The following is an 18,076-nucleotide window of genomic DNA, read 5'->3' on the forward strand; positions in this document are numbered from 1 at the left end:
GCAATGCGGCCAAGCTGACACAACTTTAGTTTATACACAACTCAATGAACTGCTCGCTACAAAAGCAACACTGAAGTGGCAGCGCTCGTCAATAAACTTTATTGTTCGCGAAGCAGCGCAGTGAGCACAGCGGGGCAGGGTGTGTTTCCTCCTCAATTCGCTCAACTTTAATGAACATCGCTGGGCGCGAACACTGCCAGTCTCCCGGCGCTGCTGCTTGTGGCTATTGCCGCTTCTCTGGAGGCCTCAGCTGAGTTCTGCTCCCCCGCCCTTTCCCTCGCTGAAGATGCCGAGCAAGAAAAAGAAATACAACGCTCGTTTTCCCCCGGTGAGTCGGCGGTCTCCTCTCGCACCGCTCTTTCCTGGTACAGGCTCCCCGAAAATCTCCCGCAAGGACCCCCCTCTGGTTCTGGATCCTTTGCGTTGCGCCGGATTTTGGCATCTTTTTTGCTCTGCCCAGCGCTATGGTTATGGGCAGTAGGAGCGTTGTGCAGAGTATTCAGCCTCATTGTAACAATAACACTGTATCCGCACACGCTGCAGCTTGTTATTGCTCACTAGTGCCTTTTGTACAGTCTATAAACATATATTGTTTACGTTCAATACACTGGTTCCTTAACGGAGTATCTGCCCCTCGACCAGGATGTTCGGTGCCTTGGCAGGGCCAACCCGCAGCCACCCGGGGACATAGCTGGGTAGAATGCCCAAGGTACTATTTAATTCCCTTCATGAAGGTCATTTAAAGCAAGTTTTGGGGTGAACACTGTTCTTATGGCTGTGACTGAATGGATAATACACAGAGTCTGTGATCTTGTTATGGGCTAAGGGGGTCCAAGCCAAATGGTGGGTCTTAAAGGTGAGAAGATAAGGGACCTGGGCAGTTTTTGGCTTTAATTAAGGTGGGGGTGGATCCTGGCCAAGTGGTGGGCCTTAGATGAGGGGGTCCTGGTTAAGTGTTGGGCCTTATTGGGGGGGGGGAGGTAAGGTCAAATGGTGGAAATTAAAGGGGAAGGGGGGCCCTGGTCAAATGATGGGGCTAAAGGGGGGGGGGGTCAATTAGTTGGCCCTATTGGGGGTGTCCTGGTAAAATGGTGGTGGGCCTTAAAAGGGGGGGGGGGGGGGCTGGTCAATTGGAAGACCACTGTTCTTATGTTTGACACGCATACACCTTGCTATCCTATTCATCCAGTGCACAAGTAGGCCTTCCTCATTACCTTAACATTAGTTGCTCTCAGTGCCCCCAAACCAGGGAGTTATTTTTGAATTCCTGACTTGGGGGCAAGTTTTGGTTGAATAAAAACAAGGTTTACTACCAAATAAAGCCCACTGTAAGCTGATAGGTTGCATAGAGGCCCCTAATAGCCAATCAAAGCCCTTATTTGGCTCCTCCATGAACTTTTATGGTGCTTGTGTTGCTCTCCAAGTCTTTTTACATTTGACTGTGGCTCATGAGTAAGAAAGGTTGGGGATCCCTGCCTTAACCAATACTTTCTTCTCTAACCATTCATTGTCATCCTTTGCCTAAATTGCTTAGTATGATGGGATTTTTTTTTAATAGTACTAAAGGGTAAATTTGCCAGGGCTCACTATCGGACATTTTATCTGCTATATCTTATTGCTGAAGCTTCCTAGAGCAGTGGTAACCCCTGCGTTTTAGTGAGCTTAACATAACCATTGCAGTTCTTCTTTTATTTAGAAATAACTTACTTCTAACTATTTAGAAAATGTTCAAAGTTATATTTATTTATTTAATAAAAACCTAGTGTTTGTGATTTTTCTGCTCCCACCTCTGTTGGTTCTCATGTCTACTTCAGTAAGCATAGACTGTTTCTCTGCCTTCTATATTTACTTCCCCTTCGAAGGGGCACAATTTCCCTTTTTTAAATACATTAGAGGACATTGTGAACAGATAGCAGGGAATTGTTTTTTCCCACAGAAAAGATGAAAGAATAAGAAGTCCCCTTTAGACTTGAGCAACTGAACTTTGAAGCAGCTTAGGTGATTTTTTTTATGGTAAGGGCAGTGAGGTTGTGGAATGCCCTGCTGGCAGATTCTGTCAATGCTTTTAAGAGGGGCTTGGGTAATTTCTTGGACAAGCACAATATCCATGTCTATAGTGATTTTAAGATCTACGATTATCTCAGTATAGATACATGTTCATATAGTTACATAGGGTTGAAAAAAGAGTCCATCAAGCTCAACCCATCCAAGTAACAGCAACACACAAACATATACTGACCTATCTATACACTCACATACATAAACTATATATACCAACATCAATTCTAACTGTAGATATTAGTATCACAATAACCTTTGATAGTCTGCTTGTTCAAAAACCTATCCAGGCCCCTCTTAAAGGCATTAACAGAATCTGCCATCACTCGGAAGGGCATTCCCCAACCTCCCCAAACTTGTACAGAGTAATCATGTCCCCTCGCAAGCACACAACAAAACATCTGTCAGATTTCATTCCAATTTATTCTAAAGCAGGCAGACATATTACAATAACAATCTTTCCTGCGACCATTAGAGTTTACTAACTTGGATCAGAATAATCTCCTTTAACGTCCTAAGGGCATTGAAATGTTGAGGCAGAGTTTTGGTATGTTCCATTTGGTCCTAGCTGTCTGAGGCTCTTGGGATATTAGTAGACTCAATTTTTTTTTGAAGATGTGCTTTTTATAATTCTGATGTAATTATGTCATATTTATAAAGCGCTGTGTATTTGTGTAGGCACTATAAAGAGATTAAATGTCTTTCGCATCAGTCCCTGCCCCATGGGACGTTTTATTTGTGAAAAGACATAGAGAAAAAACATTTGCTTGTGCCTTATAAGAATAGCTGTAAAGAATTATAAAGAATAGTTATGTATGGGCAAAACATGGTAAGATGGACTGCCATAGCCACTATGATTATATGAGAACTAAACCCTAAAAACTAACATGAGCAAAAATTAGGTTTTTAATATATCTGAACTTACACCACCAGCCTAAACTTTCAGATTCTCTATAACAGTAATGATTCAGGCCTTTAAATTTCTGCGCAGTGGCTTCCCTTCTTGGATTTTATTAGAAGTGTCAGTAACACTGCACATGCTCAGTGTGCTCTGGGCAGCTGTTGAGAAGCTAAGATTAGGGGCTGTTGCAAATCATAGCACAGAGCATGTGCTGGGAATCAGAACAGAAAATGGTGTTGGGGGCATCTTTAGATTCACAGATCTTCCCTGTTGTAGTAGAGCTGTAGTTCTCTTGGACTAGTGCAGAATCTCAAAACATAATGTGCAGCATTTCTACCCTATTTCTTTGTTCTCTTTTAATATACTGTGTGTGCCTTCATTTCCAAGGGACTCCCTTATGGAAATGTAATTGTTGTTTGCTTCTTTCTATTCACTGCCATGTGAGTTGTGACTCTAGTCTAGATCAATGTAGCAGAGGCCAGAGAATTGGCAGACTTGTTATATATAGATATATAGATATATATATATATATATATATATATATATATAGATATGTGTGTGTGTTTGTTAATTTTTTTATTCACAAATTATGTCATTTTTTATTTTAGTCCTTGTAAATATTTTGTTGAGGATTAGTAAAACTTTTGGATCCCATGCAAGCCTTGGCATAATCTTTTTATATATACTGCACACAGAGCCTTGGAATTGGAATTCATGCCAAAATGGGAAGCTTGCAATTAGTTCCATCACTGCAGCTTTATAAATATGTAATTATATACCAGATTTTACCGGTATGTACTTTGCTATTAAGAGGTTGTGATGTGTCTTATGAATCCAGGTTACCGTAATGCTATGTTTATAATAACATTTCTTGTTTTCTCACATATTTTGCTTGTATATATCAATGTAGCTTTGCTTTTTCTCTAACAGGCGAGAATTAAGAAGATTATGCAGACAGATGAAGAAATAGGGAAAGTTGCAGCCGCTGTTCCTGTCATTATCTGTATCCTTTCATAATAATAACATGTAAATATTGTGACAAATTTGTTTAAATTGCTGCACTCACACTGCTATCTTTAAATCATCAAATAAAACAGCAGTTTCAGTTGAGTAAAAATGTATTCCTTGTGCACCTATTTTTTTCAGCACTTGCAAATCTTCCATTCAGTCCAGCTAGATTTATTTTACAGGCATATTATTATTGTGTGGGTGCTGGGGGTTCTCCAGATTAGAGATCTTTCCGTAGTTTGGATTACCATATATTGTCTGTTGAAAATTATAAAATACATAAATAAAACCAATTGGATTGTTACAATAAGGATTCATGCATCTTGGGTACCATTAAATACAAGCTACTGTCTTATTATAACAGAGAAAAAGGAAATCATTTTTAAAAATGTTGAATTTTTTTTTTATTAAAATTGAGTCTGTGGGAGATGAACTTCCCTCAATTCAGAGCTTTCTGAATAATGAGTTTCAAGATAATGAATCCCATACCTGTATATATTCTGTGTCAATTATAGATACAGGTATGGGATTATCCAGAATGCGCAGGACCTGGGGTTTTCTGGATAAGGGGTCTTTCCGTATTTCAGATCTCCTACCTTACATCTACTAACAAATTATTAAACCCAATAGGATGGTTTTGGCTCCAATAAGGATTAATTATTACCTTAGTTGGGATAAAGTACAAGGTACTGTTTATTATAACAGAGAAAAAGGAAACCATTTTTAAAAATGTGAATTATTTGGTTAAAATGGATATGGGTAGTCATTACACAACACTTTATTTGGTTATATAACATGTGCATAAGCACTGATGCTTGCCTGCGGATTGCCTTCTGAGAATGCTTTAGTAGATATTTTCAGACTGCAGTCATCTCACAATCGCCAGTGCTTGCTTTTTCAGACAAATGCCATTGACACTATTATAAAGCTGCTTATTGGAAAAACAAATTAGACGCTTTAAGGACTGGTTCTGTTGACAAGAATGTTTGTTTTTTTAACTTAATTTCCAAACTGGCTTCCAGCCTTGTGTACAGGCTAGAAGAAGAGGTCTCCTGTGTCTTTACCACCATTCTGTTATTTAGGCTTAGTGAGGATCTTCTGTTCTCTCCATCTGCATTTTGTACGCAAGCAGAGAGAAGCGGATCCGCTCCCATCCACTCCTTTGAGTAGCTACCAAAAATGTAAAAGTATGCGTTTTTGTGCCAGTATTCGCAGAGAGAAGATGATGATCCACACCATCTGTCCTTAGCTTTAATGTTATTTCTTGCTATTTAAAGCTGTTTCTTTGTCTTCGTGTGTAAAACTGAAGGATCTCCTGGGACTAAAACTGCTGACTTGATCATCATTCTGTTACCTTCCAAAAACACTTTGTGAGACTTTTATTTAACAAAAAGCCTTGCTTAAGCTAGCAATGAATCTGTGCCTTGGGTTGTAAATACAGTGCTTAGCTGTATAGCATAGCTTTGCTGCAAGCACAACTCTACTATATTATATCCTACTCATGGGCAAAATAAATGCTTTAAAATCTGACCAGAAAATCTTTGAAATGCATATATGCCCTTTAACACTCTAGCATAGCTCGTGCACTAGAACTGTTCCTGGAATCACTTCTGAAGAAAGCATGTCAAGTCACACAGTCCCGAAGCGCCAAAACTATGACTACATCGCATCTGTAAGTCTGTTAGCATTTTTTGGTTTCTTTTTTTAATATCCTGTTACTCTTTTGATCCCTTATTTATTTGTTTTAATTAATATATTGTCATAGCCGAAATTCCATATGTATGAAGAAAATATTCCTATAACTATATTTTATATTTTTAGACCCTAGACTGTCTAGGCCACTACTTTGAAAAAAACAAAAGTGTAAGTTAAATAAAGAACAATAATAAAAGTTATGATAAGCAATAATAAATGAAACTGTAGGGGCCCTGACACACAGGGCACTTTATCATCCATGGGAAATCCCCACCTCTCGTGGACAACCAATAATATTTGGCCCTCAGAATTCACTAAATGCAAAACATTTTACATGTTATGATCCCAGGTAATAGTGCAAAAATGCCTTCTTATGTGTTTTCTCGTTTGTGGGAAAGATTTCCCGTGGACGATAAAAAACCCATTCATCATAGCCATCGGGGAGCAAAGTAACATACCATTATGTTGGTTATATATATCCAACACTTACAGATATCTGTGACCAACTGTGCAAAGCAGCTCTGTATGTTAACTTTTACTCTTAAAGGGCATGTCAACCCATGTCAACTTATGAAACATTATTAGTGCTTTAAAGGTTATTTGTAAATATAATTGCTATAGAAAGCAGCATTTGCTGAACTCATGGTTGTTACATTTTAAATAATGTTGCAAGTGCCAGGCTCCTCCGGCAAGGCAGGTCTGTAAAATCTGTTTCCTTGTGTTACATTGTTTCAAATGCCAGAGCCACCAGGGCAGAGAATAGAAAGGACAGGCAGACACTACTTTTAATAGCAGTTATACATATATACAAATAACTAAAAAAACTATTACAAATATGTAATGTATGTATATTGCAAAGTTGCTTAGAATCAAGTTGTCTGTTATTGGGCAAAAAATAGTTATATCTTTTCTTTTGTATACACATGTTCTTCTGTGTCAGACTTCTCTCGGAGAAATCCTTCAGGGCATGACAAAAGTCTGCTTGGTTTGCTCCTCTCTCCCCCTCCCTTCTCCCCCTCCCAACTGTGCTGTAATCTGAGCTGCAGCACAGAAGCTACTGAGACCAAGCTAAAATGGCAGCTGCTATCTTATACAATCAGTGGGAGCTTCTAGGGCTGTTTAATCAGGTATGGCAAAGCTTTCTATAGAATAAATATAGCTTTCTAGCTTGCACTATTGTGCCTTAACAATCGGCAATAAAATGCCAAAATTAGTGATGAGTAAAAATTTTTGCCAGACATTGATTGCACAATTTTGCATTTCGCCAGTGGTGACTTTCACAAAACTGGCACAAACATTTGTCACTAACAAAAGTTCACTCAAGTGAGGAAAAAGTTGCGGTTGCATCATAAAAGTCATGTGCCTCAAAAAAGTTGTGCAGTAGCCACTGTGAAATGGGACAGGTTCGCTGATCACTAGCCAAAATGCCTTTTCTTCTCCCTTAAACTTCATATATTACAAATGCTATCTACCTCTCCCCTACATATTGTAATGATCCAATATGATCGAAACTAATAGGATTTATTGTTGTTGTTTGATGTAAAGAAAGTTTTTTTTCTGGATACCATAATAATATTGTATGTTTTGATAAAAAACATTTTGCCTTTTTCTCTTTTCCAGAAAGCAGTGTATCGAGCTTGAGCAACAGTTTGACTTCCTAAAGGATCTTGTAGCTACTGTTCCAGACATGCAGGGTGATGCTGAAGACAATCATACTGAAGGAGAGAGGGTGTCACGGAGGTGAGCTACTGCAGAGTAAGCCCAGTAAAGTGCACCACATGTGAATACATAACTTTCTGGTCATTTCATTGGAGTTGCTCTTTCCAGTTCATAAAAGCATAGCCTCAGTGGTGCAAGTAGTATTCACTGTAAACATATGGTAGTGGTAGTTATGTAGTCTTTTGGTTTTTACCCACCTGTACCTGAGACCATAACTACACTTTTAAGAGTACAAGAGAAAGGATGGATAGTAGGGAGTCAGGAGGCACTACAGCTAAGCCTGTTGTGTATCACAGAGGGGTACTTGTTAGCAGCCATCCATCCAGTGTTCCACCTCATGGATTTTTATATTGTTTTCTGTGAGAAAAAGATAAGGGGCTGGGTACTCCTTGATTTATCCCTGATATGCAAGAAATAAAATATTGATGTTTATATGCTACTGATTTAAGGATGAGACTGTAGTGGACATACGTTATATGCTATCAAGCATTTTAAGGGTAAAGACACACAGAGCTACTAGTAGCAGCTACTGCCTAAGGGCAGTGGCACACGGGGAGATTAGTTGCCCCGCGACAAATCTTTGCTACCACCGACGACTAATCTTCCCACAGTGTCATCTGACCGAAAACTTTGGGAAATCGTATCAATCGTATGTCATCCCACTGGCGATTTACATTGTTGCTGGTGGGATGGCATTGCAGGGAGATTAGTCGCTCACCCTAAATGCCAGAAAATACCCTGCCATAGACAATACTGAGAATTGCCTCTGCTAAGACACATGTAGAGCCAATTATCAGTAAATGATCAGCATTGTCTATTTTTGTTGCCGTGACAAGTAGCTGCTACTAGTAGCCCTGTGTGTCTTTACCCTAAGGGATTATAAATGATATTATGCCTTAGTTTCATGCAAATAGTGGTGCAGCACCCTCCAGCATGTCTATTCCAGATATAGTAGAATAAGTAACTAATATTTCCTGTAAGAATATTATATACCAAATAACATAAAAGCTAATTCTGCATATGTCACACATTCTTTTTTTTTTTTTTGTAACTCAAATTTTTTATTTGAAAAATTATCATGTGAAATACATAATACATATAAAACATTGCTGATTAGGACATCTTGATAGTTAGTATGTTGTGCTTTACTTTTAATACATAAATGAAAATAGCATAAGTTCAACAGTTGTAAACCTAATAAAACAGTGCATGCTCTGGTCCAGATCCTGTTACCTTGTGTGTCTTGTGGTTCTGCAACCCCTATCTTTATTAAGGTGTGGTTTTTAGTTTCCATCTGACATATTGTTTGTGCTTGTGTGAATTTCTGGATTTTCCCGTGGGTTTGATGCTAAGTAGGCTTCCCAAGGCAACCATATGTTATCATTCAATTGCACATTATTAGTTATAGAGGCGGTCATCGTTTCAAATCGTTTATTGCTCTCCACCCTTGTTATGACCTCGGATATGTTGGGGATATTGTGTGATTTCCACTTGGAGGTGAGCGCTAATCGTGCAGCTGTTGTGATGTGGTTTACAAGTTTTTGAACTGGGCGTTTGAGTCTCGCTATGGGTTGTCCCAGTAGAAGATGAGGTGGTTGAATATCTAGTGGTATTGCAAGTACTGAGGTGATGAGGTCGCCTACCTCTTTCCAGTAGCTTGTTACCAAGGGGCATTGCCATAGTATGTGGCTTAAGGTTCCTCTAGCTGTGCATCCCCTCCAACAATGTGGGAGGCTGTTTGGATAAATTTTTGATAGCCTATCTGGTGTCATGTACCATCTCATCATTACCTTGTAAACGCTTTCTTTCTGCTGTGTGCAGGTGACTATGTGATTAGCATTGTCCCAAATTTTTGACCAGGTATGGTCAGACAGTTCTATCCCGAGGGCCTCTTCCCAATACCGCATGTAGCTATGTTTGGGGAAGGGGTCCTCAGGTAATGTTACCATCAGTTTGTAGAGGTGAGATATTAAGCCCTTATAGGGGAATGGGGAGCTCAAGATTTTTTCATATGGGGTCAAGGGGTTAATTGCGATTGTGCCCAGTTTAGAGTTTATAAAGTGTTGGATTTGCAGATATTCCATGAACTTGTCTTTGGCCCATTTGTACTTCTCTTTGAGTCTTTCATAGGGGTAAAGTTTGATTTCTTGGGTCCATAAAGTTATGGATCTTAGTCATATTGATTGGTGCCCAGGTTGTTTTATGATTCCAGAGGAGCCCTGGTGAGAATTCAGGGTTTCCCAATATGGGGGTGAGAAGGGAGTGTAGCCCCAATATTTTATATTTCTTTTTGCATCTGTTCCAGGTCATGGCCGTGAATTTTATTGGGGCAGGTGCAGTATCTGGTAGTAGGGTTTTACCTTTTTCTACAAATAAGAGACAGCTAATGTGGTAGGGGTAGGTGTATGAGGCTTCTATTTGCGCCCACCTTGTGGGAGGTGTTGGCTGGATCCATGGTAGAGTTTGTCTTAATTGGGCTGCATCGTAATATTTGGAGATGTCTGGCACAGCTAGTCCTCCCTGTTGTCTGCTTGTGAGTAGAATTGATCTTGAGACTCTGCCCTTCGCAGACCCCCAGACAAATCTCAGAGTGTCCCTCTGGATGTTTTTCAAACCCGCTCCGGGAACTGTGACAGGCAGAGTCTCAAAAAGGTACAACAGTTTAGGCAGAATGTTCATTTTAATAGAGGCTATACGGCCGAACCAGGATAATGGGTAATTATCCCATTCCTTAAGGTCCTGTGTGATTTTTTTAAGTAATGGTATGTAATTTGCCCTATAGAGATCTTCATACTTGGGGGTGATGTGTATCCCCAGGTATTTTAGGTGGGATGTTTGCCATTTATATATGAAGGTTTGGGTTATTGCCTTTTTTGTGCGAATGTCTATGTTCATGGGGAGTGCCTCTGTTTTGGACCAATTTATTTTATATCCAGAAATGATGCTATACTGCTGGAGGGTTTTATGCAGATTAGGCAGGGAGACGACAGGGTTGCTAATGGTTAGGAGGACATCATCTGCAAATAGTTAAATTTTGTAGACTTCGTTGTTAATAGTTATTCCCTTTATATCTGGGTGGGTTCTTATTCTGGCTGCAAGAGGTTCGATGCTGATTGCGTATAATAGTGGGGATAATGGGCACCCCTGGCGGGTCCCATTATGTATTGAAATTGGGGTTCCTCCATCTCCGTTTAGTTTTAAATATGCTTTGGGGTTGGAGTATAGGAGCTTTACTGCCTGCAGAAATGGGCCTCTGAATCCCATATATTGTAAGAGTTTGACCATAAAGCTCCAGTCTAAGCGGTCAAACGCTTTTTCAGCGTCTAGGCTGAGCGCTATGGTCGGGAGTTTTAATTTTTGTATAGTGTCGAAAATGTCTATAGTTCTCCTGGTGTTGTCTCCTGCCTGCCTTCCCATTATAAAGCCAACCTGGTCCAAATGAATTAGGCGCGGTAGTATTCTGGCTAATCTGTTGGCCAGTATCTTTGTAAAAATTTTTAAATCGCAGTTTAATAATGCTATAGGTCGGTAATTGGCACATAATGTCAGGTCTTTCCCTTCTTTTGGTAGTAATGTTATGTATGAGGATAGCATTGTATCTGGGATGGCTTCCCTACCTCTTAAAAAATCATTAAATAGATCCACTAAGATGGGGCTAAGATAGTCTTTAAAAATTTTGTAGTAAGAGTTGGGGAAGCCATCTGGGCCCAGTGATTTTTGAGAGGGGAGCGACTTTATTACGTCAAGAAGTTCTTCAACTGTTATATCTCTGTTTAGTTTCTCCAGTTCCTCAATTGTAAGTTTAGGTAGTTTGCAGTCTTGGAGGTAGGAGGCTAGTGTACTAGACAGGTTGGCTTCACAACGGGAAGGGGCATCTGTTAAGTTGTATAAAGTTGAGTAATATCTATGAAATGCCTGTGCAATCTGTCTAGGGTCATATGTTAAGTCCCCGGTACCTGTTTGTATAGAGAGGATTTGAGACTGATTATAACTTTTTTTCAGTTGTTGGGCTAGGATTATGTGGGCTTTGTTTCCTGATTGATAGTATCGTCTTTTGGTCCAAATCATTGTTTTTTCTGCACTTTTGAGGGCACTCTGTTTTAGTAAATTGCGGGCAGACTGGATTTCGTGTAGTAATGCTGGAGTGGGGTTAGTGTTGTAGGAGGTCTCTAAATTTTTGAGTTTAGCTTCTAAGTTATGAGTTTCGGTGCGTCTGGCGGATTGTTTAGCTGTTGAGAGGGCTATAAGTTGGCCCCTAATTGTAGCCTTGTGGGCTTCCCATAAAAGTGCCTTTGATGTTACTGAATCTTTATTAATGGTAAAGTATTATTTAATGGAGTCAAGGACCTTGTCTTTTGTTTCTATGTTGTGTAATATGGTCTCATTGAGACGCCAATGTGATTGTTTTGGGATGCTGGGTGGTAATGAGATAGATACTGTGATGGGGGCATGGTCAGACCAAGAGATGGCTTGTATGGAGGACTCTATAGGGTGCTTCAGGCATTGGGGCGAAACAAAGAAATAATCTAATCTAGTAGAAATTTTGTGGGGCGAAGAATAGAATGTATACCTCCTTTCCTTAGGATGTTTAATACGCCAGATGTCAAGCAAAGAGTGGGCTCTCAGCATTGATCTAAACTGTTTAGCTTGGTGTGTGTCGGGCTTTAAGGTTAGGGGGGTTGTCCCTATCAAGTATATCTGAGTGTACCATATTAAAGTCTCCCCCTATAATAGTTATGGAGGCCGTTGTTTTGGCTAGTTTAGATAATACCTTTCTCAGTGTATGAAGTTGCTTTACATTCGGGAGGTATACATTTACGAGTATGATAGGAATGCTGACATAGGTGCCTTGCAGCAGGAGGTAGTGGCCTCTAGGGTCTGCAATTTGCTTAGTTATAGAGATTGGGCAATCTTTTCGAATTAAGGTTATGACTATGTCACACATTCTTATATTGCAAACCACTGCTATTATAACGTAAGTTATATTTATCACAAATTAAGCCATTCAGAACCTCATTTGAATGTTTTTTGTAGTATATTTATCAGTTAAGCCCTGAGGGGGCTTGAGTCATTGATTTGCATTTTCAACAGTACAGCACTGCAACTTGTAAAGTAGTAATGTGCCTACACTGCAACAGGCTCCCTTACAAAAAAAGTCTATGAAGGAGCCTGGTGTGTACTGCAACCCTACCATCCCGGACGGCCCACTAGCGTTTCTCTAAACCTATAGAGGAAGCAGACCCTGCAGTCAGCCCCCCCCCCCCCTACAACCGCGGGTTCTGCTTCTACTATATTTATACCACTCTTGTCAAGATTGTATCCTGTTAAAGTATTTTAACATCAAAACATCATTTGTGGGTATTTCAGGTATCTCTGAAATTAACTGAATAACTCACTTTTGTGTTTTATGATCTCATCGTGAAGCTCAGGGCTTGCTGTTTTGATTAGATATCATGTTTCAGGGTTTTCTTTTTATGATTATTTGTGGGTCAACTTGGGTAAATGAAGACATTTTGGTGAAAGCCACAGTTACTGAAAAGCACCACTGCGCTTGTGAAAGTGTTAGCTGACTAGGTTGTAATTTTTTTCATCATTGAGATTCTCAGTAAAGAGAGTTTCACCCCGCAGAGAAAAACTTACTTTAATATAACATGTTTTATTTCAAAGGGGACGAAAACCAGGAAGTAGTCGGAAGAATGGGGGATCTGCCATGAAAGGAAAGGACAAGAAGCAGTCAGAGACAGAGTCAGAACAAGAGGTACATAGATCAGCAGCAGTGTATATGTTGCAGCTGTGAATAAATGCAACAAAAAATAAAATTGTTAGGCAAATGAAGCCTATTGTTTAATTATATTGTGCAATTAAGAACAACTATCTTTCTTTTTCCGCACATATATTTGCATGTTTCACATTTATCTTGGTATTGTTAAAAGCTCTTAAAAAATATTCAGCTATTTAGTCCTTTCTCTGTTTTTTGCAATTATATGGATCCCTTGGACTAAGTGTTAACATTAGTTTGAGCTAATAATATTTTCAAAATAACAGGAGGAGTCTGAAGGTACAGAATCGGAGGGAGAGGAAGATATGTGTCCCGATCCTCCTCTAGGCAACCAATCACAAGTCACATTTCAGAGGTAAAGCCATTTCCACTCTTTGCATTTGGGTATATCTTTTTAAAGGGGTTGTTCATCTTTGAGTAAACTTTTAGTATGATGTAGACTGGAGTGCTATTCTCAGACAAGTTTTTTATTATTGGTAGTTTTTGAATTATTTTATTTTTTGTTCCATGGCTTTCCAGGTTGGAATATCAGCAGTTATCTGGTTGCTAGGGTCCATTGTACCTTAGTTACCAGGCAGTGGTTTGGGAGAGTGACTGATATATGAATAGTAGAGAGCCTGAGTCATAAAAAGTAACAATGAAAATAAATTTGTAGTCTAACAGAGTCAGAAGAGAAATTAAAAAACTAGTAAAGATAGAAAGTAAAGACCAAGTTGCTTAGAAGTAGCCATTCTATAACATCTTAAAAGTTAACTTTGAGGTGAACAACCCCTTTAAGCCAAAACTGAACCTCCTGTGTCTGCTTCCGGGAGCCACTGAATCGACCCAGAGGAACCAGGTCGATGACCACAGATATGCTGATTTTCAGCTTGTACTTATGCACAGGCCAAGAATTAGCCCCATGGGGCATTACCTTTAAAGGGGTGGTGCACCCTTAAGTTCTAGTATGTTATATAATGTCTTATTTCTAGCAACCTGGCAATTCCTCTTCTACATCTTTGCAGCTTTCAAATTTGGGTCACTGACCCGGCAGCCAGAAAAATCTCTTGGGTATAATTTCGTTATTTTGACTTCCTTATTTTCATATTCAGTTCCTCTACTAATTATATTCCAGTCTCTCATTCTACTTGGTGGCTAATGTAAACAAGACCCTAGCAACCACATAGCAGCTGAAATTCTGAGCTCGAAGAGCTAATGAACAAATAAACTAAATAACTGAGAAACCATAAAAAATGAAAACCAATTGCAAGTTCTCAGACTCTCAATGTCTGTATTAACAACCCCTTTAAGCTGACTGTATTGTCATTGAATAAGCACAGGGGTTGGGTAGTCTGATGTGAATGCATTTATTTCAGATAATATCCTGTAAGGCTCTAAAACTGCTGCTCTTGCATCCGTCAACGTAACTAGTCGCTGTTTGATGTAATAATGTATAGTTTCCTTTAATTCCTTTACCACTTGAAAGAGCTGTAAGATTTGGAGCTGTTGTCATTTTTTCCCTTTGAACACATGGGTATTCAGAGTTCCTAACAGCGATATTATCAGTATAGTGTGGGTGCGTGTAATTAGTAATGTAATGCGTAGCTGAGAGGAGCAGCCTTGCTGATGATACAGAATGCTAGCCATACACTTAGGGGCTGATTTACTAACCCACGAATCCGACCCGAATTGGAAAAGTTCCGACTTGAAAACGAACATTTTGCGACTTTTTCGTATGTTTTGCGATTTTTTCGGATTCTGTACGAATTTTTCGTTACCAATACGATTTTTGCGTAAAAACGCGAGTTTTTCGTATCCATTACGAAAGTTGCGTAAAAAGTTGTGCATTTTTCGTAGCGTTAAAACTTACGTGAAAAGTTGCGCATTTTTCGTAGCGTTAAAACTTAACGCTACGAAAAATGCGCAACTTTTCGCGTAAGTTTTAACGCTACGAAAAATGCGCAACTTTTTACGCAACTTTCGTAATGGATAGGAAAACTCGCGTTTTTACGCAAAAATCGTATTGGTAACGAAAAATTCGTAAAGAATCCGAAAAAATCGCAAAACATACGAAAAAATCGCAAAATACCGATCATTACGAAAAAAACGCAATCGGACTCCATTCGACCCGTTCGTGGGTAAGTAAATCAGCCCCTTATAGTTGCAGATTATTTTAACTGAAAGTTTCCAGTGTGTCAGATATTGACCATTTGTCGATGAAATGTTAATATTTGTACCTTTAATTCATGTTAATTACCGTAGGTGAGGAAAAGAATGAAGTAGGAAGAACCTCTTAAAGAAAATATTTTTTTATGTGCAAATGAATCCCTTTCTCATATTGTTTTTTTTTTTTTCCCCTGCATTCTTCCTTCATATGGATTCGCCTGTCCAGCCCCCAGGCTCCTTCTTTCACTAATTTCCATTCTGGGACTGCACTGCCCCAAGTACCTGCTGCTCTGCCAGCAATGCCAGCTCCATTGCCACCTACCGGCTGTGAGGAGGAGGAGGAGGAGGACTATGATTCGTAGCCACTAGATGGACCCTGTTTAATTCCGTTTTCATTTATTCGCTTTGTTTGTTTTTTTTATTTTGATTTTAAAAGGGCTTGAAAGCCTTGGGGGGGGGGTTGTTATATGTGTTCTTAAATTTATTAAAAAAGGAAGTGGAGGATAAAAACTAAGTTTGTGTTTATTTAAATGTATGGCGTATCATGCACAGCGGGGGCACACCTTTGTGTTTCCTCCCCCAGTCAGGAGGGGGCCGGACTAAAGGCCAGTTAGAGAGAGATCTAGGGGTAATTCCTGTTTGCACTTCTAGATACAATCCAATTTTTTAAAAATAGCATTAAGGAAAACTAAAATACTGAAAACAATTGCAAAAAAACAGTTGGTAAAGGTGAATGGGGACTCCATTTGATATAAAATGTCTAGTGACTTGATTCATCACAATATCAGGCCCTCGTGTACTTAGCCATATAAATGCCCTATTACCCTATAACTAAGATGGTTAGCCTCATTTTCACTTGTGTCTAAGTGGTCAATGACACAGATCACTAATTTGTGCCTGAGCTGGCAAATTGGCATTCCATTAGCATTTATAAATAAGCGTTTATCAATATGAATGCCACGTGTAAATGTATAAATTTATCTAGAGCAACTGGACTTGCTCAGTAATCGGTAACTAAGTCCAGTTGCTCTAGATTAACTTGTTCTAGATATACCATGACCTGGATGAATGGAAATCTTCATAGTCACATGTAAATGGATAACTTTCATGTTAAAGCCTAATATGTGCACCAGTTTTTAAGAAACGCCAAACTATATGTGATGCTTGGGTATAGTACACCAAATGTCTAATGTACACAACACAATGATTGCATTCTATTTAAAGCCAGTTTCCAATGCAGACCTAAGAAATAGTTATCTTGCAGTGATCATTGTTCACAATACCTGATCATTTAGTCTCATTGCATAATGATAGTACGAAGGTCATAAATAATTAACAGTTCAGATCTAAAAACAAAGTCACTATAAATGTAATAAAAACAACTCATTAAAATACATTTATCAGATTGTGGTTAGGGTTGCTATACCTGATCTGCTAGTTATATTCCTTTAGGGAATAAATAAGACTTAAACAGGCGGTTCGCCTTTACGTTTAGTATGTTATAGAATGGCTTATTCCTAGCAATTTTGCAATTGGTCTAATTCATGTATTCTTTATAGCTTTTGAGTAATTTACCTTCCTCCTTACTCTTCAAGGCTTTTAAATGGGGGTCTTTGACCCCTGTAGGCAAAAACTATTGCTCTGTGAGGCTACAATTTTGTTATTTTTATTACTCATCTATCTATTCAGTCCCTTCACAATACTTTTTTCAGTCTTTCAGTCATATCACTGGTTGCTAGGGAAAATAAGACCATAGTAACCAGATAGTTGCTGAAATACCGTACTGGTATACTGCTGAATAAAAAGCTTAAATAACTGAAAAACTTAAAAGAAAAATGAAGGCCAATTGCAAACTATCAGAATATCACTGTCTAATTTAAAGGTGAACAAACACTCAAGGGTTATTTTTTAAATAAAAACAGATTAAGAAATATTGTATATAAGTATGTTTGTGAGAATGCAAAACCTAGTGACAAAGGCAAACATTTGCTGCAATATATAAAGGTAAAGGACCTTAGGCTTTGTGAGACCTCCTGCAGCCACTTCCAGGTGCCCATAGGAAGCATGGAGGGATCCAGAGGAATGCCCACAACATGTCATTGCCACAAATACCATTGTTTACTAGGACAATTGTCAACCCACCTCTGTTTGTTGCTGCTAATATACAGCTTCATGCTTCTCAGGCAAATGGTTAAAGCATAAAATGCAGATGAATAAATGATTATAGCTCACCCTGCAGTCTGCGTATGTTTCTCTTCACTCTTCTTGCTCCACCCCTTTTCCTACCATACTCTCATCTTCTCTGAACTAGTTTCCATACTATATTGTCCCTTTTCCATGCACCGCCTTTCCCCGCAATGTGTTCACATTTTATAAGTTGGGTTTGGCATGATGTCACCTCACACAGGCTGCCTTTTCTCCCCCATATATGTATTAAACATAATTGTGTCTCTTCCTATCAGCATTGCTGTTCTGCCTTTATTATCAGTGAGATCTCTGCATGGTTTGGTAGGAAAGAACTGCTCTGTGATTGCTCAGTTAGCAAAAGGCTCCAGTCACTTGCTGGCTGATGGGTTGCTACCCAGGTGAAAATTTGCAATCAGCAACATTGTAAATGGGTCTACAGCGACCCTCCACCTCCAGCTTATGCCATTTCTCACTCCCCTTCCTTTTCAAACCTCGAGTCAGTGATCTGAGCATGCCCAGTAAGAGCTGCCTGTCCACTGAACATGCTCAGATTGCACCTGGATCACCTTAATCAGACTTAACCA

General features: G+C 39.2%; 1 protein-coding gene across 4 annotated transcripts; it reads left to right on the forward strand.

Moving 5' to 3' along the window:
* The first annotated feature begins 113 nt into the window (after positions 1-113).
* On the forward strand, positions 114-15,815 carry drap1 (DR1-associated protein 1 (negative cofactor 2 alpha)). 4 transcript variants are annotated; one of them, XM_031899967.1, is made up of 7 exons: positions 114-328; positions 3,890-3,962; positions 5,546-5,639; positions 7,283-7,402; positions 13,049-13,139; positions 13,427-13,515; positions 15,402-15,815. In XM_031899967.1, exons 1-7 carry the CDS (start codon positions 287-289, stop codon positions 15,403-15,405), a joined length of 513 nt encoding a protein of 170 aa, XP_031755827.1. In that variant the 5' UTR covers positions 114-286; the 3' UTR covers positions 15,406-15,815.
* Positions 15,816-18,076: the final 2,261 nt, after the last annotated feature.

This window comes from Xenopus tropicalis, chromosome 4 (genome assembly GCF_000004195.4).
Source record: "Xenopus tropicalis strain Nigerian chromosome 4, UCB_Xtro_10.0, whole genome shotgun sequence".
Classification (NCBI taxonomy): domain Eukaryota; kingdom Metazoa; phylum Chordata; class Amphibia; order Anura; family Pipidae; genus Xenopus; species Xenopus tropicalis.

Bases quoted from the DNA above. Each gene is read 5' to 3' on its own strand.
- drap1 (XM_031899965.1), top strand. From the start codon at position 287: ATGCCGAGCAAGAAAAAGAAATACAACGCTCGTTTTCCCCCG. The intron at 5,640-7,282 runs GTAAGTCTGTTA...TCTCTTTTCCAG, and splicing joins ACTATGACTACATCGCATCT to AAAGCAGTGTATCGAGCTTG. The intron at 7,403-13,048 runs GTGAGCTACTGC...TTTATTTCAAAG, and splicing joins GGAGAGAGGGTGTCACGGAG to GGGACGAAAACCAGGAAGTA.